General features: G+C 38.8%; 2 protein-coding genes across 4 annotated transcripts in view; one reads left to right on the top strand and one right to left on the bottom strand.

The window, feature by feature from the left end:
* RAD9B (RAD9 checkpoint clamp component B) overlaps nt 1–15579 on the top strand; it is a 33759-nt gene extending 18180 nt beyond the window's left edge. Inside the window, exons 7-12 of one of the 2 annotated variants that reach the window (XM_077875578.1) lie at nt 2514–2620; nt 2716–2780; nt 3327–3449; nt 5104–5339; nt 9397–9407; nt 15430–15579. In XM_077875578.1, coding sequence (XP_077731704.1) covers nt 2514–2620; nt 2716–2780; nt 3327–3449; nt 5104–5339; nt 9397–9407; nt 15430–15564 — 677 coding nt within the window. In that variant the 3' untranslated portion in view covers nt 15565–15579. Of the gene's footprint in view, nt 1–2513; nt 2621–2715; nt 2781–3326; nt 3450–5103; nt 5552–9396; nt 9408–15429 lie in introns of those variants that run through there. The other variant, XM_077875577.1, reaches the window with a different exon arrangement.
* A 2236-nt stretch (nt 15580–17815) lies between these two features.
* The window catches only part of PPTC7 (protein phosphatase targeting COQ7), a 38214-nt gene continuing 32150 nt past the window's right edge, over nt 17816–23879 (bottom strand). The window contains exons 5-6 of one of the 2 annotated variants that reach the window (XM_077875588.1): nt 22823–22952; nt 17816–21723 (exon numbers count right to left, since the gene is read on the bottom strand). In XM_077875588.1, coding sequence (XP_077731714.1) covers nt 21665–21723; nt 22823–22952 — 189 coding nt within the window. In that variant the 3' untranslated portion in view covers nt 17816–21664. Of the gene's footprint in view, nt 21724–22820; nt 22953–23410; nt 23500–23879 lie in introns of those variants that run through there. The other variant, XR_013366507.1, reaches the window with a different exon arrangement.

Below are 23879 nucleotides of genomic sequence, written 5' to 3' on the forward strand. Positions count from 1 at the left end.
ACTCCAGACACACCCAAATGAGGTACTGCATGTGGTAATCTGCCTTTCTTTTCTTTTCTGTTCTTTTTTTTTTTTTTTTAGATTTTATTTATTTATTCATGAGAGACACACACAGAGAGAGGCAGACACATAGGCAGAGAAAGAAGCAGGCTCCTCACAGGGAGCCTGACACGGGGCTCAATCCCTGGACTGGGATCATGCCCTGAGCTAAAGGCAGATGCTCAGCCGCAGAGCCACCCAGGTGTCCCTCTTTTCTTTTCTTTCTTTATTTTTTTTAAAAGATTTATTTATTTATGATAGACAGAGAGAGAGAGAGAGGCAGAGACACACACAGGCAGAGGGAGAGGGAGAAGCAGGCTCCATGCCGGGAGCCCGATGCAGAACTCGATCCCGGGACTCCAGGATCACAGCCTGGGCCAAAGGCAGGCGCCAAACCACTGAGCCACCCAGGGATCCCCTCCCTCTTTTCTTTGAAAGAAAAAAAAAACAATGAGATATCTATCATCTTATACCTTTCAGAATGGCTAGAATAAAAAATGCAAGAAATTCAAGTATTGGTGAGGATGTGGAGAAAAAGGAACTCTTGTGCACTGGTTTTGGGAATATAAATTGGTGCAGCCACTGTATAAAGCAATATAGAGGTTTCTCAAAAAATTAAAAATAGAAATATCATATGATCCAGGGAACCCTGGGTGGCACAGCGGTTTAGCGCCTGCCTTTGGCCCAGGGCGTGATCCTGGAGACCCGGGATCGAATCCCACGTCGGGCTCCCAGTGCATGGAGCCTGCTTCTCCCTCTGCCTGTGTCTCTGCCTCTCTCTCTCTCTCTCTCTCTGTGTGACTATCATAAATAAATAAAAATTTAAAAAAATTTAAAAAAAAGAAATATATGATCCAATAATTCTACTATTGGGTATTTACACAGAGAAAATGAAAATACTGATTTGAAAAATATATGCACCTCTATATTCACTGCAATATTATTTACCGTAGCCAGATATGGCAGCAACCCAAATTCATTATAGACAAATAGATAAAGAAGATGTGGTGTATACATAATGCAATATTAGTCATAAAAAAGAATGAAATCTTGCCATTTGCAACAACATAGATGGACCTAAAGGATATAATGCTAGGGGCCCCTGGGTGCCATTGTTTGTTAAATGTCTGATTTTGGCTCAGGTCATGATCCTAGGGTCCTGGGATTGAGCCTCACATCAGGCTCCCTGCTCAGTGGGGAGTCTGCTTCTTCCCCTGCTCCTTCCCCTGTTTGTGCTCTGTCTCAAATAAGTAAAATCTTTTAAAAAACAGATGTAATGCTAAATGCAGTAAGTCCTTCAGAGAAAGACAGATACCATATGATTTCACTCATACGTGGAATTTAAGAAACAAAACAAATGAACAAAGAAGAAGATACAAACCAAAAACCATTCTCTTAAATACAGAAAACAGGGCAGCCTGGGGGGCTCAGTGGTTTAGCGCCGCCTTCAGTCCAGGGCGTGATCCTGGAGACCCAAGATCCAGTTCTGCGTCGGGCTCCCTGCATGGAGCCTGCTTCTCCCTCTGCCTGTGTCTCTGCCTCTCTGTGTGTGTGTGTCTCTCATGAATAAGTAAATAAAATCTTAAAAAAAAAATACAGAGAATAGACTAGTGGTTGGCAGAGGAGGGATGGGTGAAATAGATAAAGGGGATTAAGAGTAATGTATCTTGATGAATACTGAGGAAAGTATAGAATTGTTGAATTTTTATATTTAACCCAAATTAATATAACACTGTATGTTAACTACACTTCAATTAGGAAAAAAAAGAAAACGAGGAGAAGGAAGAAAAGGTACTTGGGTGTCTGTGTGTGTGTGTATTTCTGAGCATGTATATCAAAGATTTTTTTTTATCAAAGATTTTTGTAGTGAAAAACTCAAAATTATTATTCTCTTTTATATTTCTGTGGGTTGATGGGACTCAGCTAGATAGTTTGTACTTGGGATCTCATGCAATTGCAGTTAGATAGTGGCTGAGTCTAGAATCATCTGAGTCCATCTAAGATGGCACACTGACATGGCTGGTAATTAGTGCTGGGAGCACAGCTGGGCTGTTAACCAGAGTGACTGCACACATATGGCCTCGCCATTAATTTGGACTTCATAGAGCATGAACTTGACCAAGTTGGCCAACTTGGCCATTGTGGCCAAGTTCCCAAGAATGAGTGTTGTAGGACAGAGGAAGTGGATGGAAGATAGAGGAAGTGGAAGTTGCCAGTCTCTTAAGGCCTGGGCTCAGAAACCAGCACGAGGGCAATTCATCTATAGCATCATATACTATTGGTCTCAGCAGTCAGGGAGCCAACTACCCAAATTCAAGGGAAGGGGACGTAGACACAGACCCCATCTCTCAATGAAGGAGTGTCAAAGGATTTGTGGCTATTTTTAACCTACCATTTAGTTATGTTTTATACTAAAATTTAGTAAGTACCCCTGGGACTAATTCTATTCTTTATTTTCTTGTAATATTGAACAGATTTGACCAATTCTGTGTACAGTGAAATGTTTGTTGGTCCAGATGAATTTGACTTCTTTCAAATTGGAGTTGATACTGAAATAACATTTTGTTTCAAAGAATTAAAGGTAAACAAAAATTTGTGTCAAAATTTCACTCGTAGTTTTTTAAATAAAGATTTCAACTATTTTTCTTCTTCTTCTCCACCCCCCCCTCCCCCCAGGGAATGCTGATATTTTCAGAAGCTACACATGCTCCTATAGCCATTCATTTTGATTTTCCTGGGAAGTAAGTCCTTGGGAACTTTCTGAGCTTCTTCCTTTCTGCCTGCCTGCTCGCCTTCCTTCCTTCCTTTCTTTTGTTATATATCAATAATAGAATCCTTTGGATCACTTTGAAATTTACACCTCAAGAATTCCTTAACTTTACTGGCAAAACTTAGCAAACTAAAAGTTTGAGGATGCTTTTTTTAGTTGATAATTGAGAAAGATATATTTTGCAGAGTGAATACATTTATAAATTTGACATGGTGCTGAATTGCCTAATTAGAAAATTATACATGGCTTAAGCAAATCTAATTTCTATGAAACTATGATATTTCATATAGTATTCCAGATCTGAGCTTTCAGAGATTGGGTTAGGTTAGATGGACTTTTTGAAATGGAATCTGATGATGTCTAAGCACCATTTGACTATGTTAATTTGTGAAAAGATGAACAGGAGTTCTTTTACTGTTTCCTTTTACTTTTGAAGTAAGTGTTGTTTTCTAATTTTCCTAATGTCCATCAAAAAAAAAAACATGTATGATGCTTGCTCTGACTTTGCCTTTTTTAGACCTATGGCTTTAAGTATTGATGATATGTTATTGGAAGCTAACTTTATCTTGGCTACATTAGCTGATGAGCCAAGTAGAGCATCTTCTCCGCAATCATTGTGTCTTTCACAAAACCAAAAAAGGTAAGGCCAATATTTTAACGTCTGTATTGGTTAGGAAAAAGCCATTGCAATTTTATTCTGAAATAATTCATTGGCATTCATGTAGGAAATGATGGAGGAATAAAACATTAGGAGATCAGAAATATTGCCTAAATCAGGAAGAGCTTACAGAGGGACCAACTAGGCATGGAAATATCACCAATCATGCACTAGCCATTTGCTTTTTCTCCCTGCTCAGAATTTGACAGGACTGTCTGGTTAATCTTTGTTACTACCCAAACCTCATTTCAGTTTTGGCAGTTGTTTTTTAGGAGAGATATAGTGTTAAGGTTTACGGTTAAGTTTCTGTTCACTGCCTAGAACTCTCTTTCTCAGACATGGGGACAACCTTTGTTTTTCTTTCTTTTTTTTCTTTTGTCTCAATAACTGATTTTTGGGGAGGGGGTGCAGAGTGCTTCACTATAAAAGTGACTTTAAGGGTACTATGGGAAATTTGGAAAATACAGAAAAGTACAAAGAAGTACAAATTGCACCACCTGGAGATACCCACTGTTAACATTTGACTTGCTGTTTTTTCTTTCAGACATTTTTTTTTTTTTTTTTTGCATAAGGTGTTTTAAAATAAGATCAGGCTCATATAGGATATATACTTTTCTGTCCTCTTTTTCCTCACAAAATGTATTGTGAATATGTTCCAGTATCACTGATTATGACTTGAAAACATGATTTTTAATGACTGTATAGAATTTTATCATACAGATATATAGTAATTTGACTTTTTTTTTCTAACTTGGGCCCTGTTACTATATCACAAGTTTGTCTCATGCACACTGGGTTGCTTTACTGAAGAATTTGAATCTGTAGAGAGAATTTCCTAATAATCACATATGTAAACATTAGCTTTCTTTAAAAAATTTTTTATTTAAAGTCTAGTTAACATACAAATGTGATTTTGGTTTCAGGAGTAGAACTCAGTGATTCATCACTTGCATACAATACCCAGTGCTCATCAAAGCAGGTGCCCTTCTTAATGCCCATAACCCATCTAGCCCATCCCCCACCCACTTCCCTCCATCAACCCTCAGTTTGTTCTCTATCATTAAAAGTCGCTTATGGTTTCTCTCTCTCTCTCTCTTCACTCTTTCTCTCTTTCTCTCTCTTTTTCTCTCTTCCCCATATGTTCATCTGCTTTGTTTCTTAAATTCCACATTTGGATGAGATCATATGATATTTGTCTTTCTTTGACTTCACTTAATATACTCTAGCTCCATCCACATTGTTGCAAATGGCAAGATTCCATTCTTTTTGATGAATGAGTAATATTCCATTGTATATATGTACACCACCTCTTCTTTATCCATTCATCCATTGATGTACATCGGGCTCTTTTCATAGTTTGGCTATTTTTGATAATGCTGCTATAAACATTGTACCCCTTCAAATCTGTATTTTTGTATCCTTGGCTAAATACCCAGTAGGGCAATTGCTGGATCATAGGGTAGTTCTATTTTTAACTTTCTGAGGCAAATTTTAACCTTCAACAATCAGTTTTATGTTGTTTCAATATATTCCCTAAGCTAGTGTTATCATTGTCGCCTCCTATTTCTTTATTAGTTGTATAAAAATATACATTTCCAGACAAACAATTCCTTCATTTAATCCCTTAATCCCTCAGGTCAGATCTGATGCACTCAACACACAACAATTCAAAGGCTGATAAAAATGTAACCAGCAAGGCCCCAGGATGTATTTTGAGTAAAGCAGCACCCAAAAGGCTTTATCCAAGTGAGACTCTCACAAACATCTCTGCATTGGAAACCTGTGGCAGCCCTACGATGAAACGAGCGAATGGAGACATTAGTGAAGTGCCAGAAAGCAGTGTCAGTGACACTGACAGGTGCCAGGGTCTCCGTATCTGCAGAAGGTAAAGGGAAAACGTTGAGATGCGACCATGTCTCTCAAGAATCCTCATCATCGGGGATCCCTGGGTGGCGCAGCGGTTTGGCGCCGGCCTTTGGCCCAGGGCGCGATCCTGGGGACCCGGGATCGAGTCCCACGTCGGGCTCCCGGTGCATGGAGCCTGCTTCTCCCTCTGCCTGTATCTCTGCCGTTCTCTCTCTCTCTGTGTGACTATCATAAATAAATAAAAATTAAAAAAAAAAAAGAATCCTCATCATCTGTGTCCCTTTGCAGTCTCCCTGCCCAATCCCACCCCAGTGTCCTGAAAATAGTTTCCTTAACTTTTTGACAGGGGAGGAGTGAAACTGGTCTGAGATGGAACAAAGACTGTTTATAGACTGTCAGTACAAAAGAGTTTAAATTGCTTATTGAGTAACAAAGTGTATTCAAGTAGAGATTGGGTCACTTGTATTAAATAATAAATTGATTGCTTCCAGGATACCTATCTTTGAATACAAATACTATGCTAAAATCATACAATTAATGTTCTAAGATGAGCGTCCTTCTCATTTTATTTTTCAAATTGGGTTGGGAAATCCTTTACTCGTTGGGAAATATAAATTTCATCCCAACAAACATCACACATTATTTCATGGTGGAGCCCCAGTTAATAACCTATTGTATTACCAACACTTTACTAACTGGATGATGAGCTTTACAGAATACTATTGTATTAAACCTTATGATATCTATTGAACTGAAGATAAATATGATTTATTAGAAACTGAAGTATCTTGGGATCCCTGGGTGGCGCAGCGGTTTAGAGCTTGCCTTTGGCCCAGGGCGCGATCCTGGAGACCCGGGATGGAATCCCACGTCGGGCTCCCGGTGCATGGAGCCTGCTTCTGCCTCTGCCTATGTCTCTGCCTCTCTCTCTCACTGTGTGCCTATCATAAATAAATAAAAAATTAAAAAAAAAAGAAACAAGAATCTTGAATAATAAGTCCCAGTTTAACATGTTTACATTAATGTTTTTTAAGTTTGCTTTACTGTTGCTACTATTATTGGTTTGGAAATATGATGTTTCTTAGAAATTTGAAGGGAGAAATAGCATTTCTAAAAGTCACTATCTTATGCTGTATAAAAGACTTTTAGGGCAGTAAAATTGGGTGGTAAATTCCATTCATTATTCAGTTTGATGCTGTGTTTATTGAATACCTGTTATATGCCTAGCAGTTATAGCAGTGGTCTCTTGTGTATTACTAGTGTGGCCATAAAGTGAAAACTGAAATTTGTCTCTTCATTATACAGAAGCATTTTCTCCTCCTGTTTTTTTGGTCACAGATATTGTGCTTACTTATTCACGGGTAACAACACAAAAATATTTTCTGGCCACTTCACGTTGCTGAAATTCACTAAAATGGCTCATTTCCTCACTAGGGAAAGTGACATTTATAGATGACTGTAAGCTCCATAAGCACCATTACAGGACTCTTCTTCACATTTCCCATAGCCATAAGTGACATACTTAAATTTTAAAAAGAAAGTTCTAGTTTTTTTAAAGACAGTTCTATTTTAAAGGGTATTATTTGCCTTAATGTGGCAAACTCCTGCAAAACTGAAAATACAATATGGTTCAGTTATTTATTTATTTTATTTTAAAATTTTAAAGATCTCCTGTTTTTTGTTTTTTGTTTTTTTTTTTTTTTAAGATTTTATTTATTTATTCGTGAGAGACACAGAGGGAGGCAGAGACATGGGCAGAGGGAGAAGCAGGCTTCCCGCATGGAGCCTGATGGGGGACTCGATAACCAGACCCAGGATCATGCCCTGAGCCAAAGGCAGATGCTCAACTGCTGAGCCACCCAGGCGTCCCTGGTTAAGTTATTTAGACTTGTCATCTTCCACCCAAACTGTTGTGAGCCTTCCCATTGGGCCTCCATGCTTCTGTTCCCTTCCACTCTGGTTCTCCTCCAGTGAACTAGAGGATTTTGTCCAAACTTTACATTTACAATGAAGCACAGGGGTTTAGAGCACTGGCTCAAGATTTAGAGTTCCTAGGTTCACATCCCTGCTTGCCCCTTATTAGTTGTGTGATTTAGACAAGTTACTCCTCTTTGCCTTGGTTTTATTATCAGTAAAATGAGATAATAATAGGACTGCCCATTAAATAGAACTGTGGAAATTAATTGAACTACTATATGGAGCTGGCACATGGCTAGTGCTCACTGAATGTTAGTTTATTGTTATGCATCACTCTTCTGCCTTTGAAATGCTTGGATCTTTCCCCTTGTCCCATAGGATTACAACTAAACTTATTTTCTGATTTCTTCATGATTAAATTTCAGCTCTGCAATTTTAGTAAGAATACAACTGAACAATGCTGTGTTCTTCTCATACATCTTATCTGGAAGCACATAATGGAGATTTGTCTCCTTCTTGGTGATCCTAATTTTTATCATATAGTTAAGGTGTTATCTGCCAGGTTTCTCCATAGTAAAGTTACTGTTTTCTGTTAGTAATTGAAAGTGGCTTCCTAGTAGACCCTTTGAAACTATGTAAATATCCTGTTTCTCATCATACTTTTTTGCCTACTAATTTCAGCATCCATTGATGCTTTTTTTGTCTAAAATAGTTATTAAAGTGATGCTTGGCAAATGGCAATTTTTCTATTATCAGATGAAACCCCACTTTAATAACTTTCCTTCTCCCCGTTTGATACTCAGTTATTTATGTCACAAAATACTCTTGGATATTAATTTTATTTGGGGGGGGGTTATAATCTATTACTATTATTTATGCTGGGAGCCTCTGTCTCTTTGACATGTCTTCAGCGTTTTTTGAGCACTTCCTTACTTTTTGAAAACTTAAAGTGTTCTAGGCTTAACTTGTATTTCCCAACTCCAACCCAAATAGAATCAGCCATTCTCCCAAGAGTCCTGGTTCCTTTGATTAGTGATGGCAAACAGAAACAATTTCTGGGTGGTAGGTGTGCTCTTTTCTACTGGGATTTCCTTGCTTCTAGGTCCTCTTAGCAGACAAAGCTAAGAAACATATGTTATTTATTGACACATACACACATATTGATCAATTTTTATATCTATTTGTATACATACATACATGCATATATACATTTAAACCCATGAATTCATACTGATACCTCCAGTTCCGGTCCAACACCACAGGGTTCATACTGGCCTCCCTCATTTCTTTATTTTTAAAAAATTATTTTTAAAAAGATTTTATTTATTTATTTGAGCGAGAGAAAGAGAGAACCTGAGCAGGCAGGAGGAGCAGAGGGAGAGGGAGAAGCAGGCTTGCCACTGAGCAGGGAGCCTGATGATGACATGGTGCTCAATCCCAGGACCCCCAGAATCATGACCTGAGCTGAAGGCAGATGCTTAACCAATGGAGCCACCCAGGCACCACCCCTCCCTGTTTCTTTCTTTCTTTCTTTCTTTCTTTCTTTCTTTCTTTCTTTCTTTCTTTCTTTCTTTCTTTCTTTCTTTCTCTTTCTTTCCTTTCTTTCTTTCTTTCCTTTCTTTCTTTCTTTCTTCTTTCTTCCTGCCTGCCTGCCTTCTTCATGAGAGACACACACACACACAGAGGCAGAGACACAGGCAGAGGGAGAAGCAGGCTCCATGCAGGGAGCCTGACGTGGGACTCGATCCTGGGTCTCCACGATCAGGCCCTGGGCCAAAGGTGGCACCAAACTGCTGAGCCACCCAGGTTGCCCCCCTCCCTTGTTTCTTTATGACTTCTTTGTCTGACAGTGAGAAACTGGGCTGTTATTCCCCACAACATGTTTACTTATTGTTCAATCCAGGAACACATAGTTTCAGAATTGTTAATCCATACCCCTGGAAAAAAAAAAAATACCCCTGAATCTGATAACAGAGGTACAACGTTTGTGAATATTATTTTGTCTTTAGCTATTAAGTATATATTCAAAATACTGTTTTTCAGGGCACCTAGGTCATGCTGTGGGTTAAGCGTCTGATTCAGTTTGGGTTCAGGTCTCATGGTTGGGAGATGAAGCCCTACGTCAGGCTCTATGCTTGGCACAGAGTCTGCTTGAGATTCTCCATCCCTCTGTCCCTCTTGCTTGTGCTCTCTCTCTGAACTAAATAAATAAATTTTTTTAAAAATATTGTTTTTCAAAGTTACTTAAGTTAGTTTTCTTCCCTCACTCATAATTCAGTATGGTTATATTAATCACCTTTAATGCAGGTAGCTGTGTGTGTTTGTCTTCCATTTTGGTTCTCCCCAGATCCTTGTTGATTTTGGTCTTTGAGCTCTGACCTAGTTGCAGGCTAGAGTCAGAACTATACAGAGCGTATGCAGAGCAGTGGCACTCCCTCGCATCTTTGTACCTTTTGAGGAGACTAAATCTCACTAGTTTTTAACTATTATTTGTATTTCTTTTTGCTCAAGTGAGCAGATGCATATATATTTTATTTCTTCTTCTTTCTTATTCTAGAAATGCTGTTTTCCACTTTGCTTTTTGCACCTAGCTGTATGTACTAAAAATCACTCCATGTCACTTTATTTCCCCGCCCAACAACTACATGTGTGATGTACTGTAGTTAATTCAACCATACTCTTATATGTGGGCATTTAGATCCCCCCCGCTTTATATTTTGCAATTACAAAGTTGCAATGAATAGCCTTCTATACACGTAAAAGTTTTCACCTTGTCTTATGTGTATCTACAAGGCAAATTTCTAAAAGTGTGTTGCTGGTTTAAAAGTGCATGTGTAGTTTTGTTAGGGGCTGCCAGAGTTTTCTCCGGAAAGGTTGTACCAGTTTGCATTCCCTCCTGCAGTTGAGGAGAGGGCCTGTTTTTTCCAGCCTGGCAAACAGCATGTGTGTCATACTGCTAGTTGAGAAATGGTATCTCTGTATAGTTCTTTTTCTTTTTAATCTCTGTATAGTTTTAATTTGCATTTCTCTAATCGTGAGGTTGAACATATTTTCATGTGTTTAAAAACTTTTATAATTTTGGGGCACTTGGGTGGCTAAGTTGGTTGGGCATCTGACTCTTGGTTACAGCTCAGGTTCTGATCTCATGACTCATGGGACTGAGCCCCACATTGGGCTCCACACTCATTGGGAGTCTACTTGGATATTCTCTCCCTCTACCCCTTCCCCCTCTCAAGCACTTTCTCTGTCTCTGTCTCTTTCAAATAAATAAATAAATCTTTAAAGACTTTTATAATTTTTGTGAATTTATTATCTCTTATTTTTCTATTTTTTTTTTGTCCTTCAATTTTTTTAAAAAAGATTTTATTTATTCATGAGTGACACAGAGAGAGACAGGCAGAGACATAGGCAGAGGGAGAAGCAGGTTCTATGCAGGGAGCCCAATGTGGGACTTAATTCTGGGACTCCGAGATCATGCCCTGAGCCAAAGGCAGATGCTCAACCACTGAGCCACCCAGGTGTCCTTGTCCTTCAGTTTTTAAAAGTTCTTTTTTTTTTAAAGATTTATTTATTTATTCATTTATGATAGACATAGAGAGAGAGAGAGGCAGAGACACAGGAGGAGGGAGAAGCAGGCTCCATGCCGGGAGCCCGACGCGGGACTTGATCCCGGGACTCCAGGATCATGCCCTGGGACAAAGGCAGGCGCCAAACCGCTGAGCCACCCAGAGATCCCTAAAAGTTCTTTATATGTAAGGATATTAGCTATCTATTTATCTGTGATACATGATGCAAATATTTTCTATCAGTTGTCAAATTTAAAAATTTTTTATCATGCAAAAATTTTCCATATTATCAAATTTATCTACCTTTTATAAAAATTGTCATTGGATTTTGAGTCATTAATTAGAAAGCCTTGCCCTATGTGGAGGTTATTTTTTTTAATTATTTAAAAAAATATTTTATTTATTTATTCATGAGAGACAGAGAGAGAGAGGCAGAGATACAGGCAGAGGGAGAAGCAGGCTCCATGCAGGGAGCCCAATGTGGGACTTGATCCTGGGACTCCAGGGTCAGGACCTGGGCCAAAGGCAGGCGCTAAACCACTGAGCCACCCAGGGATCCCCTCTATGTGGAGGTTAAAAGAGAAACTCACCTATGTTCCCTTCTAGAACTTGAATGGTTTCATCTCTCTTTTTTTTTTTTGAAAGTGAGTGTGCATGAGCAGGGAGTGGGGTGAGGTAGAGTGAGTGAGTGAGGTGAGTGGGGCTGGGAGGAGGGGCAGAGGGAGGAGAGGAGAGAGAGAGAATCCCAAGTAGGTTCCACACCCACCCAGCACAGAGCCCAATGCCGGGTTCTGTCTCACAACCCTGAGTTCATGACCTGAGCCAAAATCAAGATTTAGACGCTTAACCGACAGAGCCACCCAGGAGCCTGATTTCATCTTTTTAGATTTATATCCTGAACCATTTGGAATTCCTTGTGTGTGGTGTGATGTAGGAGTCCAATTTTGTCTTTTGCAAAATGGCTACCCAGCCATCCCAGAACCACTTCTTATAAGGTCTACCTTTGCCCTAGTAATTTGAGGTGCTCCCTTTTGTCATATACTACATTTATGTATGTTTTGGGGTCTATTTCTAGACTTCCTGTTCTATTCTGCTGATCTGTTCATGTGTCAGAACCATATTTTTAATTATAGAGGGTTCAGAGTATGTCTGAATGTTCAGTAGTTGGTATCCCTTTGTAGATTTTGTCAGTTTTTCCTGGCTACTCCTGAATGTTGAACTTTAATATCAACTTACATATATTACATGATATCAACTTACACCATAAAAGTGAGTGAAATCATATGGTATTTGTCTTTCTCTGACTTACTTTGCTAAGCATTTTACTCTCTAGATCTATCCATGTTGTTGAGAATGGCAAGATTTCATTCTTTGTTATGGCTGATAATGGTCCATTGTATATACATACATCATCTTTATCCATTCAGCAATCTATGAATTTGGGCTGCTTGGGCTACTTCCTTATCTTAGCTATTGTAAATAATGCTGCTATAGACATAGAGGTGCATGTATCACTTTGAATTAGTGCTCTTGTATTCTTTGGGTAAGTACCCAGCAGTGCTATTGCTGGATCATAAGGGAGTTCTATTTTAACTTTTGTTTTTTTTTCTATTTTAACTTTTTGAGGACCCTCCATACTGTCTTCCACAGAGGCTGCACCAGTTTGCATTCCTACCAACAGTGCACAAGGATTCCTTTTTCTTCACTTCCTTACCAACACCTGTTGTTTCTTGTGTTGTTGATTTTAGCCATTCTGATAGGTGTGAGGTGATATTGTGGTTTTGATTTGCATTTCCCTGATGATAAGTGATGAAGAGCATCTTCATGAGTCAATTGGCCATCTATAAGTCTTGGAGAAATGTTATATCTAATGTCCATTTTTAAAAAAATATTTTATTTGAGAGAGAGAGAACGCATGTGTGAGAGTGTGCAAGGGAGAGGAGCAGAGGGAGAGGAACAAGCAGACTCTGTGCTGAGCTTGGAGCCCAAAGCAGGGCTCAGTCTTATGACCCTGAGATCATGACTGAGCTACCCAGGTGCCCCTTTTGTCCATTTTTTTTTTTACTTTTTTTTTAATTTATTGATAGTCACACACAGAGAGAGAGAGGCAGAGACATAGGCAGAGGGAGAAGCAGGCTCCATGCACCGGGAGCCGGACGTGGGATTCGATCCCGGGTCTCCAGGATCGCGCCCTGGGCCAAAGGCAGGCGCTAAACCACTGCGCCACCCAGGGATCCCTCCTTTTGTCCATTTTTAAATTGGATTGGTTTTTTTGGGTGTTGGGTTTTATAAGTTCTTTATGTATTTTGGATACTAACCCTTTATTGACTATGTCATTTGCAAATCTCTTTTGCAAACCTCATTCCATAGGTTGCCTTTCAGTTTGTTGATTGTTTCCTTTGCTGTGCAGCAGCTTTTTATTTTGATGTAGTTTCAGTTGTTTTATTTTTGCTTTTGTTTCCCTTATCTCAGGAGACATTTCTAGAAAGAAGTTGCTACAGCCAGTGTCAAAGTTACTGCCTGTGTTTTTTCTAGGATTTTTATGGTTTCAGGTCTCACATTTAGATGTTTAATCGATTTTGAATCTATTTTTGTGTATGGTGTAAAAAGTGGTACCGTTTCATTCTTTTCCATGTTGTTGTCCAGTTTTCCCAACTCCATTTGTTGAAGAGATACTCTTTTTTCCATTGGGTATTCTTTAGGTGCTTTGTTAAAGATTATTTGACCATATAATTTTGGGCTTATTTCTGGATTTTCTATTCTGTTCCATTGATCTTTGTGTCTATTTTTGTGCCAGTACCATACTGTTTTGATTACTACAGCTTTGTAATATAACTTGAAGTCTGGAATTGTGATACTTCCAGCCTTTTCTTTTCTTTTCCTTTCTTTTCTTTTCTTTTCTTTTCTTTTCTTTTCTTTTCTTTTCTTTTCTTTCTTTTCTTTTCTTTTCTTTCTTTCTTTCTTTCTTTCTTTCTTTCTTTCTTTTTCTTTTTTTTTTTTTTTTTCAGCCTTTGCTTTTCTTTTGCAAGATTGCTTTGGCTATTCTGGGTCTTTTGTAGTTCCATACACATTTTAGGATTGTTTGTTGTTGTTCTGTAAAAATGCTGTTGGTATTTTGATAGGGATTGCACTAAATGAATAGATTGCTTTGAGTAGTAAAGACATTTTAACAATATTTGTTCTTTCCTTCCATGAGCATGGAATGTCTTTCCATTTCTTTGTGTCATTTTCAATTTCTTTCATCATTTTTTTTTATAGTTTTCAGAGAACAGGTCTTTTACCTCTTTGGTTAGGTTTATTCCTAGATATCTTACTATTTTGGGTGCACTGTATAGAATCGAATTTTTTATTGGTAATGGATTGGTTATGGGGATTAAGGGAAAAGGAGGTTCCAGAAAGACTTAGGTTTGGAGAAACAGGTTCAATTCTCACTAAGATCACAAAGTCAGTATTGGATATGTTAAGTTACAGAAATCAGGTAGGTAGTAGGATATCTGAAGTTCAAATTCTGTGAGACTCCCTCGCATATATAGGTGATAATTTCAGCCAGGGGTGTGACTGAAATCTCCTAGGGAGAGGGTACAGAGGAGAGGACTGCCATCATAGAAAGCAGTGGTTCTTATACCTGGGGCAATTATGCTCCCCGGGGGATAATGAGCAACATCTGGGGATTTTTTGGATGTTACAGTTTGGGGTGTGTGTGTGTGCTACTGACGTCTAGTGGATAGAGGCCAGGGATGCTGCTCGACATTCTCTGCTGCACAGCACAGCCCCCACAACAAAACATCATCAGACCCAAAATGTCAGTAGTGAGGAGATTGAAAAAGCCTAATTTGAAGGATGGGTAGGAGAGAGCCAGCCAGCTGAAAAGTCTAAAAGCAACCAGGAGAGTGTGGCATGAAAAAGGTACTAGAAGAAAGCATCAGAGTGAGTATCAAGTGGGATGAAGACCAAAAATGGTCATTGGCTTAAGGATATAGTGATTTTTGGTGACCATAGAGTCTGTGGGGGTGGGGTGGGGTGGTCAGCAGGTTTTTCAGATAGGACTGAGGAATAGAAAAATGAGAAAATGGAGACAGTGAATGTAGACAGCTTGACAGCAGAGGTAAGAGAGTAGTTGGGCGGGGGGCAGGATAAGGCTATTTTGTATTTTAAAGATGAGACACATTTGATTAAAGTATTGATATTCGTATTCAACAGAGGAGTGGCATGGGAGGGCCTGGGAGGCAGTGACAAGGAGGGAAGGATTGGCTATAGCTGGGAGTGGTAGCTTCAGCTACAGCAGGAGGGAAAGGGGAAAAGATGGATTAGTCAAGTAGGATTGCCACAGACTGTCTCTGGTCTCTTTGTCTCTTGCTGCCTTGGTGTGAGTTTTAATGGCTCCAGCAGAGGAGTCAGATCACTGATTCCAAACTGTGCCTTTTAGTCAGGGAAGGGTTTCATTATAGGATATGCTGTGCCAGTCATGAAGGTTCTGGGTGTTCCATGAACCATCTCACCATCAAAGTTAGGGAGACTACATGGGCCAAGTTTCTGAAAAGGGGCTGCTACCTGGAGCATCTAATGAGCACTAACTTTCGCTCAAATAAACAGTGGTTACTTTTTTTCCCCTCCAATTTTCTTGCATGTTCTTTGGAGCAGTTTCTTCTGACCAGCGAGAACACTTCAACCACCCTTTTGACAGTATGGCAACAGCAAGTGACAATGAAGAAGACGACATGAATAATAGCAGTTCTTCCACATTCTAACACTTAATGATGGCTGAATTGGCCCCCAGCCCATTTGCTGGCTCACTTGCACCTCAAACACATTTTCACATTTAGTCCATAAAGATACTGTCTTGGACTTCCTTGATATGGAGGATGGGCTTCTGCTTTGCTAAACATCATTTTGTTAACAGCCATATCTAGAAATAGCTGCTTGTTAAGTGTACATATTTGCTTTGAATCCATTATGCTACTTGGAGGCAGAAGAGTGGTCTGTGCCGGGAAAAAGCTTATTAGAATTCTTCAATGCACATTCTCACTAGAGCTTTTTAGCATTTTCTTTGCCAGTTTTATAAAGGTATTTAGACTTTTTTCAGCAGCCATTTGGAGTGCATCAATATGGCCTGTAGTTCTGTGACCAATAGGTAGCTTTTGTATTTCATTACAAACATCGAGTTTTGGTGCTTTCAGACATAGTGAAATGCCGTAACTTCTTGTCCGTTGTTTTTTAGAATTTAAGATTTTTTTTAAAGGATTTTTTAAAAAGATTTTTAATTTATTTATGACAGAGAGAGAGAGAGATAGAGAGAGAGAGAGAGGCAGAGACGCAGGCAGAGGGAGAAGCAGGCTCCATGCAGGGAGCCTGACATGGGACTTGATCCCAGGACTCCAGGATCAGGCCCTGGGCTGAAGGCGGCACTAAACCGCTGAGCCACCCAGGCTGCCCTATTTTGTTAAGATTTTAAGTAAAATAATCCCTGGGAAAAAAAGGTCAAGAATAAAAATATTAGCTATCCCCCCTCATTTTGGAGTCTTTTTATATATTGTAAAATTTTATTTTCTAGCCTTAAATGGTTCTGATTTTCATATGATTCTTATATTTCACAGTGTGATGCAGAAAATAATTTAATGGAATTGATGCCAAAAAATTATTTCTGTATTATCTGACATAGAGCAGCAACCTCCACTTTTGAGAGCCTAGGTTTGGAGTAAAATGAGACAGATGATGAATGTTTCTGTTCCTTGCCCCTTTAAGAATTAGCTTCTTGGGGATCCCTGGGTGGCTCAGATTTAGCGCCTGCCTTCAGCCCAGGGCGAGATCCTGGAGTCGCAGGATTGAGTCCCACATCAGGCTCCCTGTGTGGAGCCTGCTTCTCCCTCTGCCTGTGTCTCTGCCTCTCTCTCTGTGTCTCTCATGAATAAAAAATAAAATCTTAAAAAAAAAAAAAAAAGAATTAGCTTCTCACCTGAACAGATTAAAAAATCTGGCACAAACCATTGTTACATAATATGATGCATGACTCTCCCTCCCCCAAACCTGTTTATAGTCAGTTATAACCTGACAAACTCCTGACTTCTGTAACATCTTTCTATGAAGTTTATGTGAAACCAATAAAGAAAATGTTAACTGGCAAGCAGTTGTACTTTACATTTTGTGAGGAATTCATACACAAAGGTGGCTGAGTGAATTAGTAAACTTTAGAACTGTGAACAGAGTTCTAACTAAAATCAGAATGAATTTGGCTCTTGTAGCTTAGTACTGAGTCAGAGCTACCCACAATAACCTAATAAAAACTCAAGTTTGTCTCAAAATGTTCCTCAATGAATGAAAATGGGCTTTCACTGAGCTTTTTGTGGAAATTGGCAATGCCCACATAATTTCAAGTCCTTCCATACTGTAGGCTAAAGATTTACATATCTTATGCTTACACTGATGATTAACACTGAATTTCACGTATTCCTGAAAACGCAGATGACGACAAGGAGAGCATGTATACCCGGGTAACTACAGGTCTCCTTGCAGAGGATGAAGTTTCTGGTTCTCACTGAAAAGGGCAGAGGGGTGTATGTAGGTTGTGAAGGCATCATCATCAGTAATTGCCTGGATGCAACATCAGTCTGGAAAAGATAGTTACAGTATTAAATGGCATAGAATTTGGGTTTTAGAATTTACATACAGAATGTTAAGTTTAAATGACATCAGTTTTTTTGTGGCTTCATTCCTTACCATTTGAGATGCAAAATCCTTATCAATTGGGAAAACATCTATATTTTACATTCAATAATCAGTCCATTTTGATGGAATTTTGGGGGCAACTAAACTGATGTAGTAAACCAGCTGGTGAAAAAGAGCTAAGGGGGATAAACTAATAAGACAGAAAATGATAGCTACGAAGTAAGGAGTCCCTGTTAGAATGATAAGAGGCTTGGAAATGAGGACGTGACAGAGACCCAACAGAATGTCTAGGGCTGGTGTCTTAGTTACGGTTCAAATTAAGAGGAGTTACACAGATTAGTATAAATACTATATTTATTAAATATCTTTACAGTTTATTTAAATGTATTTACAGAACTATTCCTGCATAAGTTATATTTCAGACATCCAATTCAGGTCATTGCCTCTTGGGTAAGACAAATAATGATAGTCTCAACAGAAAAAAGCAGCTCATTAGTATACACAAATTCAAATTTGCTTCAATATTTAGCCATCTTTGCCACAAACTACCTGCTAACTTAAAATTTTGACATGGACACTGTTGATTTTTAGTTGAGAAGTTCAATTTTGCAAAGAATATTTGTAAACAAATAGAATCCAAATGCTTTCTGCTTCATATTTTCAATTTTATAAGCAGATTTACATATATGTATACATATAAATTAAATTAACATTTATATATTGAGAAATGTGATTTTTTTCCAGGGAAATTGGATGCTGTAGCTTCTACCAAAGAGCGCTGGTATAAGGTGACAAGGAACCATGAACTTATTCGAAAGTACAAACATTTACAGTTCTAGCCAATCTTGTTTACAATCTCCAAAATGCTGAAAACTGACTCAGTGAATTCCCACAATTCCTGCCTTGTTACTCGATGTGGTAGGTTGGTGGTACTGAAGGCTACTGTTCTAGCCAGAACAAATGCAGCTGATAGGAGAGGAGACACACTCTCCCATCATGCAAAGCTTGAAATGTAGTTTCTACTCTAGACACAGCCCACCCCCACCCCCCAGACATGCATACCTGGAATGGATTCTTTTGTGATTTAGTACCTATCAACCATGTCAAGCCAGTACAGTAATTCAGGACAAATAACTGGTTTCCCCCACCCCCATTTCTTCTTTCAGTTTTTTAAGAGCCTATAGACTCTACTGTATTATCCATTCAGTAAATTTTTTGTGCGCAGGCAGCTTAAATTCACAGGAAGAAATAAGGTTCTGATATGTTTAGAGTGCACATTTTAAAACAGAATAAAATAAAAATTTCAAGCATGTGATAAAAATATTGATTTTTATAATACAGTATTGCTTTATAAATATAGATGGAAAAGCTATAAACTTTTACTGGTCTTTGGTGCATCCAGAGAGGGATAAATAATTTGCCATTTGTAAGTTAGAAATCCAAATTCTCTTTTGTTATAAAAGTCCAGTACATGAGGCAAATGTGTATGCATTTTATACTGCTTGATTTAAAATACAATTAACACACATTAAGTTCAGAATCAGACCCACCAAGTGGTATATCTCAGTCACACCCCACAGAGACTTGGATTCTGTGACCTGGAATATTCCAGTATGGGTCCAGCAGAGTCTCTGACTTCTGGGAGTGGAAGGAGAGTTACTTGTAAGCAGCACTCCAACTGATCATCACCCCTCCCACCCCCAACCCACCCTGGCGGTCATAAAATTAAGTGCATAAAATACAAAGGACAGGGCAAAAAGAAAATAGAGAAAGTATTTTGTGTCACTAATCTATGGGCCAGGTCCAAAGTCAGTTCCATTGTGAAACTCAGTTCTTGTCCCACTGTTTCCAATATCACTGACACAAACACATTGTTGATTTCTAATGGTCATTTCTCAAAAAAGCCAAAAAAACAAATAACTGAATTGATTAAATGAGTTGTGTAAAAGACCACCAATCTAGCGTTATAAAGACTGTTTGATGGGTTAATAAGAGCAGAAAAAAGCCAGTGACTTGACCAGCATTGCTCTTACAAGGAATTAAATGTAAGCATTGGAAAATTAATGCAAAATAGATCCAGATCATAAGGCGACGTACCTCTGACCAGATATAATTAAAAACCCAAACAAAAGAACTGAAATTGCCAGCCCAAATATAAATGTATTCCTTTCAACAAAACCCTTCTGGATGCAACTTTCTTTACTTTTTAAATACACAGAGACTGCAACAGTTTGTGCAAAATAAATACCCCGCCACTTGCCACTCACGCTTCCATGTTTTATCATAGCACGATGGGTACTCATTATTTAAATGGAGTCTCCCTCCACCCGTCCCTCCCCTCCCTGTCCGCTATTTTCTCTACCAAAGAATTCTGTTTTGTCAAGTTAGGGTAGTTAAGGCATTCTGACATGTAATTAAAGGTGATTCAAAATAGATATCTAACATTATGCCAATTTAGGAATAGTAGATAAATTACTGAACAGCTTACAAATGAATAACTCATTCTTATTATAAATGAAATGCCTGTTACAAGCATGATGCATTGAAATATAGTAATGACATGTACATGGTACATGTTAAACAATTTTAAATAAAACAAAAGCTTGACAGTTACTCAAATATACAGTACAAGTTCACAAAACAAAATCTTTTAAAACAAGTTGAGGTAACCTCAAACATAAGTTTTAATGCAATAAACCAGGGAATAAGTATCTCCTTGAGAGAAAGACACTTTCTGTATTCTCCTCCAGTAGATCCTCATCAGGTTTAATTGCATTCTCATCTATACATCAATGTTACCTGACTTATATATAAAACATGGCTTTAATTTAAGGATTTCTAAGTATATATTTTTTCTACCACCAAGTTAATGAAGGAAAAAAAAACTGACCCAAAAATATATATCTTTACAGCAGTCGACTTGTACACAAACCTTAAAAATAAGTTTGAGCTTGCAGATAAAGGGAGAACTGAATGCGGGGTAGTTTTATAAGGAAACTATACACTGCAAGATGGCTATTCGGAAACTGTAAACATTAAGCTTGATTCAGAAACCCCTAAATTTCTGTGTAGGGCAATGCAAATGTCAGATCATCCCTAGGAGTTTTCTTTGTGAACTCCTGTGCTGTTGCCACTGCCCACGGTGCTCTTTCCATACGGACTCCCTGAATTTGGTGCATGCTCTACGGATAGCAAGGCTAGTAATGAAAAGTCTGAGAGTGAGACTAGCAGTAGCAGGACCATCAAAACCCAACAAAATTCAGTTACAGCTGTCTGTTCTCTATTAGGCCTGTAGGGAGAGGGCTCCTGCACAGGGTTATTGTATCAGACAGCTGGGGGGAATTTCAGCCATAACATTACATTTCTTGGCTTTGAGGAGTTTTATGATCTTAATATTTCCACTGAAAAAATTTGGCAGGGAGTCTCCCCAACCCCTCCAGCAGATCAGGCCATCAGCCTGTGATTTGGACTAATCAATAAACTGCCAAAACTTTCCTCATCAGGAGCACAATTAGGCATATTTTAAAAACCAAAAACCATTTGCATCAACAAAATTAAACTGAATTTTTCTTCTGATTTGTAACAAAAAAGCTCCTAGGATGAAGATTTCATAATCCAGAGCAAGGTTTTAGAGCAGACTTATAAGCCCCTGAAAAATAGGAGTTTATAATGAAAACATAAAGCCACACCCAATCATCATAACAAAGACTGTATGTATAGTACACGTTTAACATTTCTTTTGATGATAATGTAAATGTATGTTTCTAGTAGATGTACCATAACATACAATTTGTGTTAGACTTTTAAAATTCCTTTTACGCATTATAATTTTGAATTCACTTTACCAACATCACTCATTTTCAATACTTAAACCATTTTTGAAACATAATAGCCATGTTGGTGTTGAAAACCTCCATCCCATCATGAAAAAGGATGGTAAGAAGTGAAGGTCGATCTTCAAATCTTGCTTTTCTTCAAAATGGCTGGCAGATATGAGCTAGTGAATGACAGTAGTGGTTCTCCACGAAGATCTCAACCATGTCTCAAAAAGACAAGCAAAGGCTTTACATCACTGGCCATTGAGATCAGTGGCAAAGAAACATGGTCCTGCCAGCAGGATCAGCACACATGGCAGGGGAGAATTTGGGAAGATGAAAGGAAGGCCAGAGCTGACACTAAGGCAAGTCAGTCTGTATACTCAGCCACTATTGAAAGAAGGACAGTGATGTCATCTGGCTTTCCACCTAAAATGAAAATGAAAATGAAAATGACAATGTCTTCGTACATCTTAAAAGGAAAAGTCAATTAAAAATGTAAGCCTAAAAAAGTACTAAGAGGACAAATGCTTGCGATTCAGAGAGGTTTGGTTTGATCTCTAGTAGAAAAAACATATTTGATAAAGTGAAATAGTTTAAAAAAATTACATGTAACTTAATTATATGAAGTCTAAAAAAATCTTCACTGCTTCTTTACAACAGGCGCTCCATTAAAATGGCCACCATATCCTCTGTTTATAGCAATCACAGTAGAGACAAAATCTGGTTAAGATAAATTCTGCCTGACGAGAAAGTTACATGCTTCTACTGACAATCCTAATTTGGACAAACATATCTAATGTTTTGAAACTAGGAATAGTCTTGTATTCTAATCTGCCAAACAGCTATGGCATGTGCTTTTTTCTATTTTAGTACTTCCTGGAGGGCTAAGAAATGCTTTACATGTCATAATATTGTATCAGCAAGAAACTGACCAACTCCATGAGTTCTGATATGATAGCACCAACATGTCATCCCAGCTCTAAGACTGAGCTACTGGCCTGCTCCCAAAGTTACGTATCATTCAGTAGAGAGGAGGACTTAGGCAAGGACAGTTTAACATTGCTTCCCTCTTCAAAATCTGCTGTGGTAATTTGGCAGGCAAATATTGTCAACGAGTCCCACAAAGCCAGAGGAAGGGAGAAGTGAAATGTCAGACCCGTGAAGGGCAGAATGTTAAACTGTTAGGAATGTCCAGGGCCTCTAGGCGGACTTGGAGGCCTTCTGGGCTCAGGTCCAGGCAGTGCAGTGCTGGCAATAAAGGGCTTCAGGTTCCACCTGCTTCTACAGCCAATGAAGTTCAGTTCTGGAGGGCATCCTCTGTGGGGAAGACATGGTGACATGCACTTATTCTAATCCTCCAGTGTTAGGGCCTGCTGACCTTGCTCAAAGCTATGGGTTCACAGCTGGAACAGGACACGTCACCGTCTCACCCCAGTATGCTAGTTTACTGCACCACAGAGCCCAGAATGCTCCCATCCTACTATGTCCCCAGTTAGTCCCTATAACCTTCCTAAGGAATGCTTACCTCTCACATTCAATCCGTTGTCACATGCAAATTGTGCAAAAGGTGACATATAATTTGGGTCATAGGCCAGCTCATGGGCTTGCTCAGCAATGCTTCTTGCCGTCTGTTGTATACTTTCATAATTGGAATTCTAAGATGAAAGGATGAAGGAGTTATTTTTACCAAAATGCCTCATATGATTTCTGCGTGTAAGTATACTTCTTGCAGATATCACTTTTTGAGACAGTAACATTTATCTAACCACAATTTCCACCATTTAAGTTATATTATAGTTAGAGAAGACATTACAACATTACATATTCAGTAAAATGAACAAGACCACAAGTGAGTGCTGCCTGCACAAGATGTCAATCGGATGTCACCCTTTGCTAGGATGGCCTTGGGTCCTAAAGTCTGGATTTTCATTTTTGCTTTTTTCCCCACTTGGAATTCTTAAGGTATTCTTGCTAAAATTGGATGGGACTGAAAAGGTGGATTTTGATAGCACTTTAGGGATGACCTCAAAAGTTTCCTTGTTTAGGAATGCAACCCTGGCCAACCATAATTTGCTCTTTGAGTAAGAGCTGCCAGTTGTCCTACCGAAAATACCTTTAGAATTTTATATCATGATGAAAGATTCTTGTTTAGCTGTGTAATCTTGAGTCATACCCTTATGCTTGCTGCTTCAACTTTCTCATCTGTAAAATGGGGATGGGAAACAAGGTCCATTTTAGCTCTAACATTCTAAGATTTGGGATAGTTTCAGTATAAATAATAAAAGGCCCCTGCTTCAATGTCACCTCCTCAAAAAGTCTTCCCTGCCCAATTTCTAAAATAGCAGCCCTCTTTATTCTCTGTTCCATTACCCTGCTTTATTTTTCTTATTTACTACCAACATTCACCATATATTTCTTTCTCTGTATTTTCTGTCTCCCTCCCCTAGAAATATAAGCTCCATATGGGGAGGGAATGTGATACTTCTACTTACCACCCCATCACCACACAGAGCACAGTATCAGCACCATGTAAGCACCTGACCTTTTACTGCATTCCGCAGATGAGGCACGACTCTGAGGAT

Source organism: Canis aureus, chromosome 27 (assembly GCF_053574225.1).
Source record: "Canis aureus isolate CA01 chromosome 27, VMU_Caureus_v.1.0, whole genome shotgun sequence".
NCBI classification, from domain to species: domain Eukaryota; kingdom Metazoa; phylum Chordata; class Mammalia; order Carnivora; family Canidae; genus Canis; species Canis aureus.